General features: G+C 31.7%; 1 protein-coding gene across 1 annotated transcript; it reads right to left on the bottom strand.

The window, feature by feature from the left end:
* Positions 1 to 14,901: 14,901 nt before the first annotated feature.
* LOC111401909 (photosynthetic NDH subunit of subcomplex B 1, chloroplastic) lies at positions 14,902 to 17,964 on the bottom strand. Its single transcript, XM_023029885.1, has 6 exons — positions 17,357 to 17,964; positions 16,866 to 17,056; positions 16,175 to 16,432; positions 15,976 to 16,081; positions 15,526 to 15,611; positions 14,902 to 15,234 (listed from the first exon to the last, which is right to left on the bottom strand). The coding sequence occupies exons 1-6, from the start codon at positions 17,939 to 17,941 to the stop codon at positions 15,069 to 15,071; spliced, it is 1,392 nt and encodes a 463-aa protein (XP_022885653.1). The 5' UTR covers positions 17,942 to 17,964; the 3' UTR covers positions 14,902 to 15,068.
* Positions 17,965 to 20,060: the final 2,096 nt, after the last annotated feature.

The following is a 20,060-nucleotide window of genomic DNA, read 5'->3' as shown; positions in this document are numbered from 1 at the left end:
GTCGCATAGACATTTGCAGGGCGTAAAGGCCCAACAGTTGGTTGTTCTATGCGATAGAATGGGTTGGTTCTATGCGGTCACATAGAACAACAATGCAGCTATTGAGGGCCTTTTAGTTTAAATTTCTGGCGACTTTTCAAGTGTTTTGGCACCGCTTCGTGTAACCTTGGATGATTGCTATAAATAGGTGATTAGTGATCAAAGAAATCACATTGAAAAACATTGAGTAACACTCGAAATTATTCCTCATTTCAAAAGCATTTAAATTCATTTTCTTCATATTCGTATTCATATTCAAATCTTAATTTTGTATTCTCAAGTTTTGGAAGATTTCACTAGTGTTTGAGTATTTAGTCCTTGTCATGGTTTGATAAATCCTGCATACCATTTGTCATAAATCCTTTTAAGCACCAAGTTCAATTCGAGAGGGAGCAAATATCATTTGACGACAGTGATTACACGTTCGAGCGTTCTTCTCCATAATTTTCTTTTTTTGGTTTCATTCTTTATTTCTTCTCCATTCCTCTTTTGTAAGACCATATATCCAACACTTTCGGCAGACAGTGAAATTCGAAAATAATATGATAATGGATTTTAGTTGAGCCTAGCACTACTAAAAAACATGGCAGGGACGGATTTTCCATTTGTGAAATCCCGATATCCGTTGCTATTACTATTTACCAACGAAATATTTGCAATCGCAAATTCGTTGCTAATTTGAGGGTCTACTAAAAAACATGGCAGGGACGGATTTTCCATTTGTGAAATCCCGATATCCGTTGCTATTACTATTTACCAACGGAATATTTGCAATCGCAAATTCGTTGCTAATTTGAGGGTCATTGATAGTTACAACGAATCCTGCCGTAGGTAAAGAATAAACATTTTACCAACTAGTTTTTCGTTGGTAAAGTGTGAATCTTTTACCAACGAAATTTTCGTTGATAAAAATCTTGACCAATACTAATGTACTTTCCGTTGGTAAATATCTACCATTACAATTGGTAAAAATCAATGTTATAAATAACCGCATGGTTGTGAGGCATGGAAAAAAAATTATTTATTTTTTTATTATTGTTATTATTATTTATTTAATAATTCTATTTTTTTTTTTAAACTTTTAGCCAACCAAATCGAAAGGCTAAATTATTGTTTACCCAAAAATTGGACCACAAATTAATTTATAGAGGACAACTCCAAAAACTTTGTTAAGAAAATTCGATGTGGGATAAGTGAATTACTTTTACCAACGGATAATTCGTTTCTAATTATCAACGGAATATCCGTAGATGAAAAATTCAAATGTTAAACGATTACATGAGGCACGAAATATCCGTTAGTAAAGAGATATCATCGTTACCAATGAAAAATTCGTTGCTGATTATCGTAGTTGAAAGTAATTACCAACGGATGCAATCTGTTGGTAATATTCAGTACGTCATCTACGGATATTTCGTAGGTGAAAGATCCAAATATTAAACAGTTACATGAGGCACGAAATATCATTTGGTAAAGAAATATTATCATTACCAACGGAAAATCCGTTGCTGATTATCGTGGTTGAAAGTGAATAACTTTTATCAACGGATAATCCGTTTCTAATTACCAACGAATTGCATCCATTGATAATTTTTCGTAGGTGAAAAGCTGTTTTTTAGTAGTGTATGTTGGGTTTAAGTTTTCTAGTTTTGAATCTTTCCAAATGATTTAGGTGCCGAAGAGAAAGGTGGCGATGCTGGAAATGTGGAATGAAGCAGCCTTTTCTATGAACTTTTTGGGGTTAAAAAAGAATTAGGGCTAGGGGGGTTATGGTGTGGAATCGGTACACCTGTTTTTAGAAAAATAACTTTATCATCCGATTATTGAAATGAAAAATTTTTTAAAAAAAAAATGTATGGGTGTAATTTTCTCTGTAGGGTTTGACCCAAAATTGTGAATTTTGACCTGAGTAGACTTTGATCAAATTCAGATATTTAATTGATTTAACGTTTTATTGATTTCTTAAACAATTGTTTTAACTTAATTTATTTTGGATTAAAATTGAAATTTTGACCTAACCAATATAATTTTGCCATAAATTTGGGATTTCATCGAATGGATTTTGACTCAATTTTAATATTAACCTATTTTAGGGCTTGAATCTAAATGAGGTTTTAATTAATAACCTAATTTTATCCCAAATTGAAAATTAGGTTAGGATCTAATTTATAATTTTAATTTATTACATATTATCAAATTAAATTTAATGCTTGACAATCAATTATATCAATTAGTTTAATTAATTAAGGGGTTTGATTATCATTTAACGTTCCAATTTCGTCTAAATAGTTTAGACTAATATTTCATTTCGAAATACATAGGATTGGCATGATTTTATTCAGATTAAATCTTCAGGAATTCATGATATTAGTCTAGTGGATGACTGTGGATTCAACTTATGTGATTGATTTTAATAGTTGACTTATTTATTGCTGCTTTAATTATTGATTTTTGACCTGCGTGCTCACTATTTTTAATTATTGGGCTTTTATTCTCATTTTATTATAATTATTTTTTATGTCATGTTGTAATTTTTGGCCTACTTGTCCATTTATTTTAAGTCTACGCGCCACCTAGTAAGCCTGAGCCCCATTTTATTGTACGAATGCATTTTGAAATAGCGGATTGATGAAAAATATATGGTTAAAAAATAAGAAAAAATTTGAGTTTGCATGTAATATTATTTTATTGAAGAATGCGTGGTTAAAAAGAAGAGGGATAGAAATGTATTTTGAAAATTCTTCCTTTTAGCTCAGAAATATTATATAATATTAGTCCATAATCATCCACAATTTAAGTTATTTATGTTTGATTGCATGGTAGATGAAACTTTTGTAAACATAATTGCGATGATGCTAAATCTCTTATTTAAAATATTGAGTTTGTATATATTTCAATATACATTGTGCTTTCCAACGTTATAGTGAAAAATCAACATCCCTCATCTATGTCAAATTGTTGAGTCACTCGAGGTTGCTTGATTACATGTACGAGTAATATTATGAAATATTTGATTTTTGTGAACAACGTGTCAGCCAAAATTAAAATTCGCTCTTTCGTTGGGTCATTCAAGGAGATGCAATTCTAAGAGTCATAAGTAATTACATAAGATGTGTGCTACAAAGATATTGTCTACTTGATGATTTAGGGGTTACATAAAGATGTAATTGATAAAGTCTATATATTTTGATTTTCTATTAGGGCATGTTGAGTCGCTCAGGATTCAAATAAAAGAAAAAGGATCCTAGCCCGCTGGGTATCCAATAATTTATATTAGTTATTAATACAGAGGAGTTTATAATGAGTAATCAGTTGAACTTATATAGCATAATTGATGCTAACAAATTTACTGGATTGAATTACTTGGATTGGCATTGTTGTTTGAAGATTGTTCTCACATTAGACAGTCGGAATGATTCTTGATAAAACCACCTTGGACATGCCAATAGAAGGTTATTGAAAGTAAAAATGCAAAGCTTTCATAATCAAAATGGAGAGCAAGAAGCTTAGTGAAGTCTCTACTTCATACTAATATTTGATATAGGTTAACTTGTCTACTACTTTACTCGCTTAGGTATTACATAACTGGTACAGATCACATAATTTTTTTTATTTTTTTTCCAGAAATGTGCAAGGGCTAAAAGTAGAGTTCAAGAAATCTTCTTTTAGAAAACTAGTATGAGATGATTCTAATTTAATTTTGTTTATTGCCTTTTTAAGCATATAGTGCAATTAATATTTGATGTGAAGACGAAACATTATTAGATTTCTATATTGAACAACTACACTTATGTATTTATATAAAACAATATTGATGTAAGTTTTTTAATTTACTATTGACGTGGTTATTGTTGTTGATATTTTTATTACAAAACATAATGCTTTTGAATATTTACATTTGACAACTAACGAATTAGGAATGATATTTAATAAGTATATATTACAATCAAAAAATGCTATTGAAAATGATACATTATATTCAACGACTACTATAAATATTAAAAAATTATAATGGAAAAAGAAAACTATTGAAGATGTAACCATGATGATTAAAATTTTTTTATTAAAGTCAAAATTATAACAAAAAATGCTATCAAATTAAAAAAAAAAATTGCACGAAAAGAATACTATAAGTATTAAAATCATGATGACAACAAAATGCTATTTAAAAGTTTTTATAACACTTTATAATAGCATTAAAAAATCTTTATAGTAAATGTACAACTTTTAATGATATCACCTGCAATAGCATTTCAAAAATGCTATAGAACATGATAGATAGCACTCTTGGCAAGTTATAGATAAGTTGATATGTTGTAGTGAATATCTCTAATGAAGCAATAGATTTTTAGCTGATGGGGTTAAATACAAGATTTAATGAGCAATCGATAGAGCTCGTCTCTCTCACTATTGCTTTGGATCCTCAAGATTCTTGAATCATTAACGAGGAGCATTTGTAAGCTTGTATAGAAGTTTTATCCTGATGATTTTAAAGAGCAAGAGGTTTGTTCTTTGAGGTTTGAGTTACAACATTATGAGTATGATGTGATTCGTGAACCTTGATTTCAATTGCCTTCACTTTTTGAATTACGCAAGCTCTTCGTTGCAAGTAGGAGGTCACAACATAATATTATGCTGAATATATTGATTTGTATTATACTAACACTACTTGTATCTACAACGACTTCGAGCGAGCTTTTTCATCAATTAAACATGTGAAAATAGCGATTTGTAATAGAACTGAGGATGAGTTTCTTTTTGATCATAAGACACTTTTATATCAAATGAGAATTTGCCGATTTTATATATATATATAAATTGTACTTGACTTATTTTAAATTTCAGCTCCCTTGATATGATTTTCCGAATCCACACTGATGCGATGCACGATATCGAATGGAAGACAAAATTAGGTCCATGAACATTCAAAACACCAAGATAATGATGAATAGTAGTATAGAATAACAAGTTGATTCTTTAGAATCAGATTCATGAATTTTCTACTTAGACTGAAAAGCTACTTCTATGATGCACAAGAATCTTGTTCCCATGTCCACTGTCTGTTACTCCTATTTGTCTCTGCCAGCACTTTTATCCGGGACAAATCTGAATTTCTGATTAATGATATAATTGTTTAGGGAAAAATAACATAATGGTTAAAAAGTTGAGGGCTATAAAATAAAGATAAACGTGATAAAATAATTATCAGAAATAAATGAATATTTTATAATTTTCTGTTTTTTGTATTATAAAGTTGAAAGACATGATATTTTTGGAGTTACAAAAAGATATAAAAATAAAGATTTGTAATAAAACAGATCATGAAAAAAAGTGGCAGATCTCTAACTACATGCTTTATTAAACTTTAAATATATAACACCTTCGTTTCTAAACATATTTAAAATAAGTTATTCCTCTTACTTACGAGTACTAAATAATTGGTAATTTAACAATAAATTATATATTATGTTCAAGATAAGGAACTTACTTATTTCAAGCTTAACTAACAAAAAAAATGTTTATTTCAATATGTTATTTACTATTAAGTAAACTTATAAGTAAATTTTTAATCTTACTAATGCATAACATCAACAATTCAGATGTTAAAAAGATCTGTTCTAATGTATGATAGATAAATCTATTAAAATACATTAAATGATACCATTTTTCTCTTCTTTAATCTACATTCACCAAACATAAGAAGACCTAGGTGGGGTGGACGAGGGTGAGGCTGAGGTGTGATTAAAAAACAAAAAGAGATTTTCAAGATCGGGAATATGGAAAGAGGCAAATGAAAGGAAAGAACTAAAAGAAACTAAAGGGTTTAATTAGAAGGCATATTCGTTGTTCAACACAGATAATTATTTGTCTTACTATATTCTAACTTTAAGTAATAGATTTTTGTGTCATCATCTTGTCACATGCCTTTCTGCTTTTTTCTTTTTTCCCCTCTAAGTATAATTTGTTTTCAATAAGGATTTTTAATTGCAATTCATTAGTTACAAATGTTTAACTCAAATTTTGCACATGTTGAGGCGAGTTTCTACTTTGAGCCTAAGATATAAGTAAGGATTGAATAGCCCAATTCGAAAAAATTATGTTATTAAGGTTTTCACTTGAATTCATTGTTTCGTGCAGCATCAAGTGGTATTAGAGCCGTTTTTTCCTTCTCTATTCTTTGATTTATTACCATAGGTGACGTACCAATTACTAAGGCAGATTTAAATGATTAGAATTGATGAATTGACTTTCTTACTACTCAGATCGGAGAGTCCATTCATTGTTGCTATAGGTGTTAGAAACAAAGGGCGGAATGAACAACAGAAAATCAACAATAAACAAGTCACTGAGCCTATAGTTCGGAGAGATAATAATAGGAGACTTGCAGTAAAAGATAGCGAATCAAAATTTGATAAAGAATTTGAAATGTTTTTCTAACCCTAATCATTAAAATTGAAAGGCCTTTGATAATTATCGTATTAAAGCACATATTCTGTTGTTCTTTGGTAATATGAAGATAGAGGATTCTTGGATTGGTTGGTAGAGGTTGAACAAGTTTTCGAAATTATAGATGTTTTAGAGGACAAGACGGTTAAAATGGTGACGTTCCGTTTGAAATTTGCAACAGCGGTATGGTGAGATCACTTATAGAATGTTTGAATAAGGAATGAAATGAGTCATATTTGGACTTGGAGAAAAATGGAGCAGTCAGTGATGGTCGATTTCTACCTACAGATTAGAAACAGATTTATATCATATGTACCTAGGATGCACGTGGGGTAGTCATATAGTATAAGACTACACCAATGAATTTATGTGATTGGTAGAGAGGAACAATCTATTAGAATCCAAAAATTAAAGGGTGGCCAAGTATACCACTGGTTTGAAAGCGGCTGTTCAAGATAGAATTGGATTGCAGAATATTTGGATGTTGTAAGAAATTATAAACCTGGCAATGAAGACTGAGATTATAGAATCAGAAAAGAGGGCGAGTTCGTATAGGAGGTCTCCACCTACCAAACCATCATCATCAGTTCTTTCAAACATAGGAAAGGCCATGTAAAAACCAATCCTAACAATAGTAATGTTAACAACAATGGTCGGTCTAGCAACAAAGGTCGAATTCGAGGTGTACCTTAAAATGAAAATTCGTAAACTTATCCCATGGGAGATATTGTTATAGATGCCACAAGCCTAGCATCATTCTAATACCTATCCTAAAAGAAAGTATGTCAATTTGGTGAAACCGGAGACAGTGGATGAGTAAGAAGACATTGAGATGGAAGATAAGTACGCAGGAATGGATTTTGCTGTTGACGAAGGTGTAGAAAGACTCACTTTGTTATTGTAGTGGATCCCTTTGTCATTTAAGAAGGAGGGACAACGTGACTACATCTTTCGATTACTTTGTTCTGTCAAAAATAAGGTGTGTAAAGTGATTGTTGACAACAAAAGCTATGAGAATTTTGTGTCGAAGAGGTTGGTGAATTTGTTGAAGTCACCAACTGAGAACCATCCTAAACCTTATTCTCTTGGTTGGATGAAGAGATGTCATTCCGTTCAGGTTGTTAAAACTTCTAAAGTACTTGTTTCCATTGGTGAGTATTATAAAGATGAAATTATGTGTGATGACATGATATGGATGCTTGCCATAACCTATTGGATCTCCCATGATGGTTTGATGTGGATTCAACTCTCAAAGAACGTGATAATGTGGTATACTTTTCATGGGCCAGTCATAAAATTGCTATGGTTCCTCTCAAACAGGCGGAGAAATCTTCTCAACAACGAACCAAGAGTTTCTTTACCTTACAAGTTATGAGAAGGAGATTGCACAGTTTATAAGAGAATCTGATTACCTTTATCCAATTGTGATTAAGTGGCTTTTTACAGTAAATAAGGAAGATGAGAGTGTTCTACTTGAGATACAAGAAATATTGGTAGAATTTAAGGATTTGGTTTTCGATGAATTGCCGAATGAATTACCTATTATGAGGAATATTGGACACTAGATTGATTTGGTACCTAGAGCTAGCCTTCCAAATTTGCCTAATTATTAAATGAGTCAAGAGGAGAATGAGATTCTGAGGAAACAAGTTGAAAACCTATTGAGGAAATGCTTCATAAAGGAGAGTATGGGTCTGTGTATAGTACGTATCCTCTTAATACCAAAGAAAGATAGAAAGTGGCATATGTGGGTTGAAGGTCAAACTATCAACAAGATAACACTGAAGTACAATTTCCTATTCCACGGTTGGAGGACATGTTAGATGTGCTTGGGAATTCTAAGGTCTTTTTAAAAATAGACCTTGGCAGTGGCAATCACCAGATCCGTATCAAACTTGGGAACGAGCAAAAAAATAACTTCAAGATTAAGTATAGACTTTATGAATGGTTGGTGATGCCATTCGGACTCTCATATGCTCCGAGTACCTTCATAAGGGTGATTGAACCAGGTCCTACGTCCTTTTATTGGGTCTTTTGTTATGGTTTATTTTGATGATATACTCATTTACAGCAAGTCCAAAGAAGATCATTCGAGTCAATTGAGGCAAGTCCTAGAGGTTCTAAAAGAAAGTCAACTATACATCAACCCGAAGAAGTGCACTTTCAGTGTGCATAAGCTACTGATTCTAAGCTTTGTGGTTGGTGAAGAAGTTCTACAAATGGTTGAAGAGAAGACAAAAGCAATTTGAGATTGGCCAACACCAAAATCAATTTATAAAGTAAGGAGTTTCCATGGTTTGGCAACTTCTTATATGCTATTTATTAGGCATCTTAGCACTATTATGGCACCAATCATAAAATGTTTGAAGAATGAGAGATTCAGTTGGCGAGAGAAGCAAGATAAAAGCTTTATCTTCATAAAAAAAAAAAAGTTGTGCACTTTTCAGTATTAGCTTTTCTAAGTTTCAAGAAGATCTTTGAGGTGGAGTGTGTTGCTAGTGGTATGGGTGTTAAAGCTGTCCTTTCCCAGAAAAGCTGAGTAATGCAAGGTAGAAGTGGAGTACATATGAGTGAGAATTCTATGTGGTTGTGATGGCTTTGAAGTAATGAGAACACTATCTTGTACAAAATGAGTTTGTGTTGTTTACCGATCACTAAGCCTTGAAATTTATTTATAATAAAAAAACATATTAGCAAGATGTACGCTCTGTGGGTGGCTTTCCTTCAAAAAATTTATTTTGTGATTAAACATAAATCTGAAAGTACAAATACCCTGATCGGAGAGCTTCTTTATTGGTCTCACTTTGAGTGCTTGAAAGAATTGTATGCAGATGATCCCAACTTTAAGGAGATTTGGAGCAATGTGTGAATCATGAATTAGTGGTGAATTTTTATATTAGTGGTTTATATTTGTTCAAAGGCAACTGTTTTGCATTATTTTATCTCTATGTAAAAAGTTGATTCAAGATCTGCACAGTGGAGTTCTATGTGTGCATTTGGGGCATGACAAGACAACAGTTTGTAAGCTAGGTATTATTGTCCACAATGGAAGCGAGATGTTGAAGTTCTGGTTAGAAAATATTATACTCGTTAGGTGTCAAAGGGTCAAGTGCAGAATATCGGATTGCACATGCCATTCCTATCCTTCAGGACATATGACAAGATCTTACTATGGATTTTATTTTAGGATTACCTCTTACTCATCAGGGAGTAGATTCTGTTATTGTGGCGATTGGGTGGCTCACTTTATAACTTCTCGGAAGACTTCTGATTCATCGAATATTGCTAAATTGTTTTTCAAGAAGGTTGTTAGATTGAATGGAGTTCCCAAGTCTATCTCGTCAAATCGAGATACAAAATTTTTGGGATACTTTTGGATTACCTTATGGAAGTTGTTTGGAACAAATTTGAATTGAAACTGCACTGCCTATCCCCAAATCGATAGACAGACTGAAGTCACTAACTGTGCCTTTCAAAATATGGTTTGAAGTATTTGTAGAGATAAGCCCAAATAGTGAGATCTTACTCCCCCTTAGGCAGAGTTTGCATACAACTGTGCAGTTCATAGTACTACAAGCATGTCCCCATTTGCTATTGTATATATCAAGGTTCCTTATCACGCGGTGGATTTAGTGAAGTTGCCCAATGGCATCAGCAAGAGTGTTGCTACTGAACATCTAGCAGAAAAGGTGTCATCATTCTGTGATGATGTAAAAAGGAATTGGAGAAGACTAACGTACAGTATAAGGTAGCAGTAGATTCACATCGACGAGATAAATGATTTCAAGATGGAGATTCAGTGATAGTGTTTTTTAGAAAAGAGGGATTTCCCGTTGGTACTTACAACAAGTTGAAACTGAGGAAGTATGAGCCTTTCAAAGTACTTAAGCAAATTAACAACAATGCCTACATTATTGATTTACCAACTTCTATAGCTATCTCTAGTACATTCAGAGTGATACAACCATTCGCATTCCATGAAGATGATGAGCCTCTTTATCCAGATTATAACTTGGGGTCAAGTTCTTTGGATGTGGAAGAACTGATGTAGAATAGATTGTTGAATGGATTGAAAAAGAATTGGATCGAAATGAAAAAAAAAGGTAATAGTGCATAGAGAGCATCCGATCTCTGGTATGGACAATAATACCATTCAGAAAAGAGAATGATGAGACGAGTAGAACTCACTATTGTGATGTACGACGAATTTTGGCCATCCGAGTTCGTCTAGGACTTGAAAACTACTTTTAGAGTTTTAGTGATGTTTTTATCATTTAGTTTTGAATTTTTTTTTTTTGTTTATTTTGTTTAAAGTAGGTTTTCATGTAAACCCTTTTAAATAAGAGGGTTATTTCATTGTTTTTGATCATCTTACACTAATAAAATTTGTGAGTTTATTTTCTTCATAATTTGATGGGTTCCAAAATTGTATTTTTAGGGTTTTTGTATGAACTCCTTGTTTTACGATGCGTCAGATTCTCTGAATTCTAATGACAATTTTTTTGGCCGATATGTGTTTATTAATCAAAGAAATTGGCCTGAATCTAGATAGTCTATTGGGACATCTCTATTTTTCCTCCGGAGAATATTTAGAATTCTCATTGCTTAGTTTTCAATTTGCGTCTAACTATCAAATGAAATATGAGTAACCCGTCATCCTCTTTTTGATAGTTTTAGGTAGTGAAATAGAAATTATTTTTTAAAAAAAAATGTTTATGAGATTTGCAAGAATGAATATATTTTTTTGTTAGCTATGTGCTAAAAGGAAGTACCAAGCTTTGAGTAAAAAAGAGATTACATTCAAACAATTTTGGCTCGTTAGGTGGGTGCATTATACGATTGTGAACAATATCTAAAAAGAAAAAAGAAAATGCTAAGAGTCTTTTCTACCCAACGTCTCATCATGTACCGCATATGGCCTTTTATTCATTCTTTGTGGGCTCTTATTAGAAAGATATATATGTTGTAATAAGAGAAATTGCGAAACCACCATCGCCAACCTGGATTGCAAGCACAACGATCTAGTCTAAGAGAGTTGATCAAAGTCAAGTACCATTACCGCGTTACAAATTTTGAAGTCAACACTGTTAAATTGTGTGTCCATATAGTATAATTTTACAATTGTAAAATAACAATTTCGTAATCAATAAATTATGTTTTTTATTTATTTATTTTGTATTATTGCATTTTATTTAATGTTGAGCATGTGAATAAAATGGTCAATGATTATGTGTGATAAAATAAGTTGGGTATTTATGTGAAAAAACATTGTGTGACATACTTATATTTTGATCATAAATAAAATGGTTCATAACCAATGTATAAGGGTTGACATATTTACATTGAAAGTTTGTAGCGTCCACTAATTCAATATTCGGGATTATGATTGATCATTGTCTCAGAAATATTTTAATACTGAATAACTAGACTTGTAGTAGATGGAACGGTCACATAACGAGATTAATTTAATAGCATGACCGTTCAATAAATTAAATTTCATTTGATCATTGGGTATTTTATCTAATTCTTGGACATGATCGTGGAATTCAATAATTCTTTTTTTGTCACTAGGTGAGATGATTGATAAAATATCTCGATAGGCCAAAAGCTTGAAAACGAATGAAATAGAGAATACAAATTCATTTCAAGAAATATCTCCCTAACAAAGGGATAAGCTACTACTTAAGTATTTTTTATTGAATGACTATAAATTTGAGCTTAGTCTTTAGCGACAACTAAACTTTGATATTTGTGTTTGGTTGGTTCACAAGACCGTTGAAGAAAATGGAAATTAAATTATTTAAAATAATTAAAGGGACAAAACAATCATTTGTATCCCTAAATAAATATTGGATCTAGGATGGGAATGAAATACATATACTCTAGGTTAGAGAAAAGTATTCTAGAAATATATTAGCTTTTGCGATATTATATATTTCAGGAGTGTGGTATTTTGCCTTTAGTGAAAAATTTAAAGACTAATAATTAGATTGAATGACTTATGATAGATTAGATATGATCTAATTATTGGAATTTAAATAATATATGTCCAAACCAATGGAAAAAAGTATTAGGATTTTATTAAATTGTGTATCGACAAGAATAAAATATTATGAAACATTGACAAACACAATAATTCCTTTGATCATTAATCTCCTTGGTTCCACATTCAGGCCTCCTTGTTTGATTTTTTTGATTCACCTTCAAACATTTTAACCTTCTCCAGTGCTCTTCAAGAAATCAAAACTGTAGAGATTTCTTTTGTGTGTGAGCGCATGAATTGTTATGATCTTGCTTATTAATTAAACCCTAATGTTAAGCATCTTTATAATATGGATTTGATTAGGAGGTATCACAATCCCAAAAGAATTTTTTCTTTTGATTGAATAAAGATCCTAAATAAAAAAGGACTCTTTTAATTCTAATCCAAATTAAAGTCTTCTATATCTTAAATGGCACATCCATGACACATCTGTGAAACATTTCGGTTCAATTAATTTATCTTTTTACAATTATTAATAATAATAATAATAATAATAATAATAATAATAATAATAATAATAATAATAATAATAATAATAAATTATAGCTCCTATCACTTATTCCGATTTCTATTTTGAAGCACTGAAAGGATTGAAGGACCCAATTAAATTAAGCTCCAATAAACTGATTTTGACCCGTTCAACTCTTGATTGGTCTATATAATTTATTAATCATGTTCTATTCTACTAAAAGAATGAGATTTCGCTTTAACTTAATTGAAATCATTGAAGCTACAATAATTATATCCCCTGACATATTATTCTTACATATTCCCCCATTAGTCATGTTGAATATTTGGAACAAGGTAAAATGACCAAAATACCATTTTCCAAATATAAATTAAATCCTCAATCTCATTTTTCTATCTGATAATTTCATACAATCATATCACAATATTAATTCCACGATCAATGTCGAATTACTGAGCTCAAATGTAATTGTCCACTAGAAAATCTCTTGAGGTCATTATCATGCCTATTAAATAGGTTAGGGATTCAATATTGCGAATAATTGTTCTCCAATTATTTCACTTTAATTCTCAAGGCATCGAGATATTGATTAGCAATTTAATCTCACTCATTGATGCCTCAAAGAACTTCAAGTTAGTAACCAAAGTTCATTACCGGCTCAGGATAAGATACTACGTACAATAGTAAAGTGAAATTAAATTCATGTGGTCAATTCCATAAATTAATTTCACATGGTTTGGTCCAATACATTCTAAAATGTACAATCAATTTTATTACTAATAAAGCATTTGTATTTATTTACCAATTGTTGACAATAAATTTTAGATCGAATTATAAATCTTTTTGTTTTTGTTTTTGTTTTTGTTTTTGTTTTTTTTTGTGTTTAACAATTTAAACACTCGATTTATAAAATCAAGTCGATCCATGAACAGAACGCAAGCTCAAATTAATACAAATAATTTATTGAAAAATAAAATGATATTTTATTTCAAAATGTCATCAGTACAAATAAATTTATTCGTAGGGCTAACATTAAACTAACAGGAAGATGTCTAATCCATCTAGCCTAGAATTTGATTTCTGGTTTAATTAGTAGAAGGCGTCTTAACGCCAATGTAGTCTTGATTTTTAAGAATATCATAAAATGCCTGAAGATTTCAAGTGTCAAGCTCTTGAAATCATGACTCAAATCCAATCGAGAAATTGATTATCGAATTAAATTCTAAATCTTTATTTCTTGATTACACGAGAACATCTAGTAAAAAATCTTAATTTTTTGAATTAAAGAAAATTTTAATTTTTTAGGTAATTCTTGTTCCGTTTTCCAACAATCACAACCACAACCATTACCATTCTCGTATGCATTTTTTTTTATCTTTGTACTACGGATAAAGATATTTGTACAAAATTTTGTCGACAAAATGGTGTACTCACTCCCACAAAATTAGTGGACCCCACGTGAATTTAAAAAATGTTGGCTTGTGGTCCCCACCCCCTTGTGAGTAGTGAGTAAGGGAATTTGTAAAAAAAAAAATGTACATGTAACATGATCCTTATATTACAGATGCATACACACCGTAACTATCTACGTATAGGGATAGTACAACTCTTGCTTTTTAGCATGCATTTAGTACTTCGTTCACGGACTTGAACATCAAAAGACCTACACCAAGATGGCAAAACATTTATCCTAATATATTTTAATCTTGGAGATCAAAGAGCCGCAAAGTTAGAGAAATGACCTTATATGAGTCAAATATCATGGATCAATTAAGAAAAAAGCTATATGTACAGGGGAGTTTCAACAGGGAGAGAGTGGTGCTCTTGGATTGAAAGATGGGAAAAAAAAGATTAAAATAGACCAATGCAGTGTTGACACTTGATATTAGGCAAAAAAAAAACGTGTGAAACACCCCTGTACTTGAAGCGTTGTTGATCAATTGATGATAGAATTTTTGTTACTCCACTTTGTTATGCATTTTCTCAATATAAAGAATAATACAATTATACGAATTTTCCTGCATTTCTAACCATTATAGACCTCAAAGATAGACATGCCAATGGCAATAGCTAGGCAACAACCAAGGGCATGGTGAAAATCTGTGTTACAGTCTTCACGGCTTCAACGTCAATGTCTATCAATTTTCCCGTCTTAGACGAAAAAATTGCACATTTCTTCTCTTCAGCATTCGGAACAAATAACTTGGCCTTATCATCAGAACAAAATAATGCAATACTGTGGCATAGATGCAACCAGAAAAAAAATTAGTGAAGGGTGTATTGGATTTGAATAAATCTATTTGTACAATCATTTTGTACAACATCGTTGACAATGATTGGATTATGACGAGTAAAAAACCAGAAAAAAAATAAATAAATAAATTAGTGAAGGTTACATTGGATTTTGACAGATAAAACATTTGTTTACGATAATTCATAAAAAGGAGGCGCGTTCCTCAGAGTAATTCAGCTGGACAGGGAATCTTTCTTTCTTTGTAATAAATCAAAAGAGGTAAATAGGAATCACCTCGGTTTTTCGCGGGCATGTGCAAGTTGTATGGCTGCTGTGTTTGTTGCTATTACCGCGGCCGAGTCATTGATTAAAGCAGCAAGCTAAAACAGAAGCATTGTAGAAAGCAAATTTAACCCTTTAGTATTGGATGCTTGTCAAATGTATTTATGCCATTAAGTTTAAGAAAATGTAAAAGACTTGCTGTTGAATAAGCAAGATTTTGTAATGAACATCTTAAATGAAGTAACATGTAAAAGATCTCACACGTTTGGAAAACTTAGTTATTTAGAAGTAATTTTAAGCTTAGACAAACATTCTCTTAAGCCTTGTTCCAACAGTGTGTTGTAGCAAAGATCCTAGAAAGAGTCTCAGAGTCCATTTAACTTCTCGATGGCTCGCCTATGTTATTTTTACATTAAAAGCACATCAGAACTGAAACATTGTAATGAAGGTAGAGAAGAAAACCTGTCCAGGAGTTGTAATAAACACTATACTAGCATCATCCCCAACAACATCTTCTACGTTTTCCCTTTCTTTCTCGTGTGGGATGACGAAAACTGGTGTGAGTCCGCTGTTCACATTATTGATCAAGAAATTTTTTATCAGATAATAGTATAACTTTGCTCTCTGTATAAGAAGAAATGACTGATAGTACATTCCATACCTTATTACACTAGCTATTTCAGCCCATAATTCAATTGGTAGCAAGCTATCAGTGTCGCCTCTGGACTGCATTGAGGCTTTTGAGTCCGACTTTATTCCATGAATGACAATATATTTCCCTTTCTGTGCACCAGCATTCTTATATTTTCTCTCTACAACCTCCTTTAACCTCCTCGAGATTGACACTTTTAGCGAAGGCACTGGTTGCCTCGGCACATTTCGACCTGGTCTCCCCAGCCAATCAATCATCTGATGATACCTAAATCGAACGTCCCAAGAAAGGATTTTACGTGTATAAGATTCATATAGATATATCACTGCTTGCAATGTTGAGTTAGTGTTGTATGTGTTATCCTTGGTAGGAAAAAGTAACAATAAACAGATGAAATAAAAAACCTGCAAAGCAAATACACAAATATATAGTAGCCCCCCTCAACGTGAGATCTACATTCACTTGTCACTACAGTTTTTCATATAAGAGTACAAGGATTCCCTTGCCTCTCTCCACTGAGGCTGGCCCCATAAGGAGTTTTAGGGTAATCCACGAGTGAGTGGATAACTGTACTCTTCAATGTAGCTGAACACAGTCCAGATGTATGGACCGACACAATTTTTTTGCCTCTCCACAAGGATGTCTATTGAGTTAAAACGTTAAACTATCAGATATCTTTGTTGGATTTTTAGGTACTTACATATTGTATCCACCCTCAGAGAGATTCAGACTATCTGCAGTAAATGTTTCTGATAGGAATAGTCCTGCTCCTGCAGCATTCACATTGGGGTAAATGTAGCTTACTCGGTCTCGGGCCGATGACATAAACAAGAATGCTCCATGACCAAGCCCTGCCAACTTCGTTGATAAGATCATATCGTAATACCTATTCTGCAATCAAGCAAAAGGGTATTTATACTATATTACCGTGTTCACTGATGCAAACCTTACTTACAACATCGATGAACTAAGCCTCGGCTATATGAATCCCTTTTCATTATTCCATTCAGTTCATTGCTATAACTATTCGAAGCAACTAGATCTTTAGCAAAATGCAAACCTTACATTAGTATGATAAATTAAGACTGAACAAGTGATAAATAGTGTATGAGATCCTCAAAAATTGGAGAGGGACAGACCCGAACTCGATGATCTCCAATCGATCATAGAAATAGCATATTATTGACCAACCTTAAGAACTCCAATCATGTCAATATAATCTGCTGGTTCAGGAAAATCGTCATCCAGATCATATTCAGTGGTCCATCTCACATTCTTATTCAACTCAAAAGTCTGCTTCCCTCTGGCTGATGCCACCACATCCACTTGAACACCAGGGTACCTGTCCTTAATCAACTGAATCGTCGGAAAAAACAGCAGATTTTCGTAAACACCCCCTGAAATTATACAACAACATCTTCTAACATCTCCTCTAATCTTCAATCCCAATGAAGTTATCTCCACATTATAACCCATTGGAAACTTAAGAAATCCATAGGGGTTCTTAGGATTGTCCGGTGGCCTTGGGTCCTCCTCCTGCTTGCCTTCTGAAAACAATGAACTGTACTCCATTTCAGGATCATCGCCATCGTCGAAAGGGTCCAGCCAGAAGTTTTTCTTCTTTGCCTTGGGCAAAAATGTAGTTGATTTCTTGGAGCAAAAAATTTGGTCGGATGGATTGTTCAAGAAAGAGACATTGGTGCATTGGGTTAGTGGAAATAAAGGTGGATTTAGCAGAAAAGGGGAGATGCATTTTGGAAGCAGAGTAGAAACCATTGGTGCTGGCAGAGATAAGCTGATGAAATCGTTAGATGAAATAGAACGTTGGATTTGAATGTGTGAAGGCAGTTGGATAAGTGGGGCCCCTTCTCCCGCTTTTTCCAATTGGTCAGCCTCTGAAGTTAATAATTTTATCTTTTTTTTCTTCATTTTCTTAATATATATATATATATATATATATATATATATAAATATATCACTACTACCTTAAAAGAGCGAATCCTCTGAGTACTATTCATTCGAGATGTATTTTCCTTTTCCATGTTACCTTTAAATGGACTGTTCAATAAAGAGGTCAACTATGGGAAAAAAAAAAGGGCAATATGGATATTTCCGTCATCTTTTCTATTTTTGGTCTCTGTGTGGGAGAGTTTTCAACCAAAATTTTTGACGGACCTCTCTCACCGGTGGGTTCCAAGTGACTGAAAGAGGGTATCCGTACTTTAAACACTTGCTCCGTGACACGCAAGGAGAAGATAGAGCAAACATGTAGCCAAATAGTACCAAAAGGTGGGCTCAAAAGTTGAAAAAAAATTATACAAAAGGATGGAGAGTCTTGCTTTGTAACACCTACAAGAGAAGGTAGAACAAATATGTAATCAAATAGTCAAAAAGGTGGGCTCAAAAGTTACTAATTTTTTATTTTTATTTTTTTTAATCCCTATTACAATAAAAGAGGGAATGTGGCATGCACTATTCATTCAAGATCTATTTTGTGTTTTCATATTTTACCGTTGAATATTTCATAATATCCCAGTTCACTCTTGAAATCAATACTAATGATCTTCCTACATGTGTGTGGTGCTGCTATTTTACCTTATTTGAATTTTTACATAAAAAAAAATAGTTGACGTCATACAACATAATATTTTTTTTTATAAAAATTGTCAAAAAAAATAATAAACATTAATAAATAATTGATTTTTTTTTAAAAGAAGAAAGACGAGTTATACGCTTTTTTTAACACACACGTTTGATGTAAGTTTAACTATTTTCGATATTCATTTAGATTATTCAATGTATCTATGATATAATTCTCAAAATGAGTTTCGAGAGAATATAGAAGATTTATGCATTCGACTACCGTACATTCGTTGATGATATAAAGTTAGCTTGTTATCGAAATTCTTAATTTTTTAAATGATATTTCTTTTGATATTAAAAAAATTTAAAAATTTATTAGGAAATTTTCTAAATGACGTCAAAAATTATTGTCGCGAAAAAATAATAAATATTAATAAAATAATTGATTTTTTTAAAGAAAAAACAAGTTATACGCATTTTTTAACGTACACGTTTGATGTACGTTTAACTATTTTCGATATTCATTTAAATCATTCGATATGTTTATGATATAGTTCTTGAAATAAGTTTCGAGAGAATATAGAAGATTTATGGAAGATTTTTATTAAAAAAATAACTAAATAAATCACTTAGTGAAAAAAAAAAATCCAATAGAGCAACTCTACACATCACGGAGCTATCGAAAATAGTTGAACGTATATCAAATATGTATGTTAAAAAATGCGTATAACTCATTCTTTTTTCTTTAAAAAAATTATTATTTTATTAATATTTATTATTTTTTCGTGACAATTTTCTCAATATAATTTCTTTTTTCCTTGGTGATTGATATATTTTTTATACAAATCTATTTTACCCTTATATAACGTGACACGGGGTATATTAAATCATGTATATTGTTTATTTTCTAAAAGTAGTTACGATAAATCAAAGTAAAACTTAACACAACGTTGAAAAAATTTAATACTCAGTCAAAAAGATGTCGATTAATTTATTTGACGATATTGAATATTTTAGATGTATATAAATTCTGGAGGATTAAATTCAAATATATCAAAATTGGGTGATTAAATAAAAATCTCAACCCCATTTAAGTGACAAAATATTATATTGTGGCTCAGCTTGTATTTGGCTCCATTAGATTTTTTTTTCTTTTATTTTTCAATTACAAAATCTTCCATAAAATAATATTATACGTAAATTAAAAAAATTCATTAAATTGATTGGATATTGAACAATAAAAAAAAGATACGATTAATTACACGATTTAATTATATTGAATATAGTTATCATCAAATAAATCCTTTATATG

Source organism: Olea europaea, chromosome 10 (assembly GCF_002742605.1).
Source record: "Olea europaea var. sylvestris chromosome 10, O_europaea_v1, whole genome shotgun sequence".
Lineage (NCBI taxonomy): Eukaryota > Viridiplantae > Streptophyta > Magnoliopsida > Lamiales > Oleaceae > Olea > Olea europaea.
This window is presented reverse-complemented; position numbering and strand designations above follow the sequence as displayed.

Coding starts and splice junctions, on each gene's coding strand:
- LOC111401909 (XM_023029885.1), bottom strand. CDS start 17,941: ATGGTTTCTACTCTGCTTCCAAAATGCATCTCCCCTTTTCTGCTAAAT. Junction 17,057..17,356: donor ACATGATTGGAGTTCTTAAG/GTTGGTCAATAA, acceptor GCTTGATTGCAG/AATAGGTATTACGATATGAT. Junction 15,235..15,525: donor CATGCCCGCGAAAAACCGAG/GTGATTCCTATT, acceptor TCTATGCCACAG/TATTGCATTATTTTGTTCTG.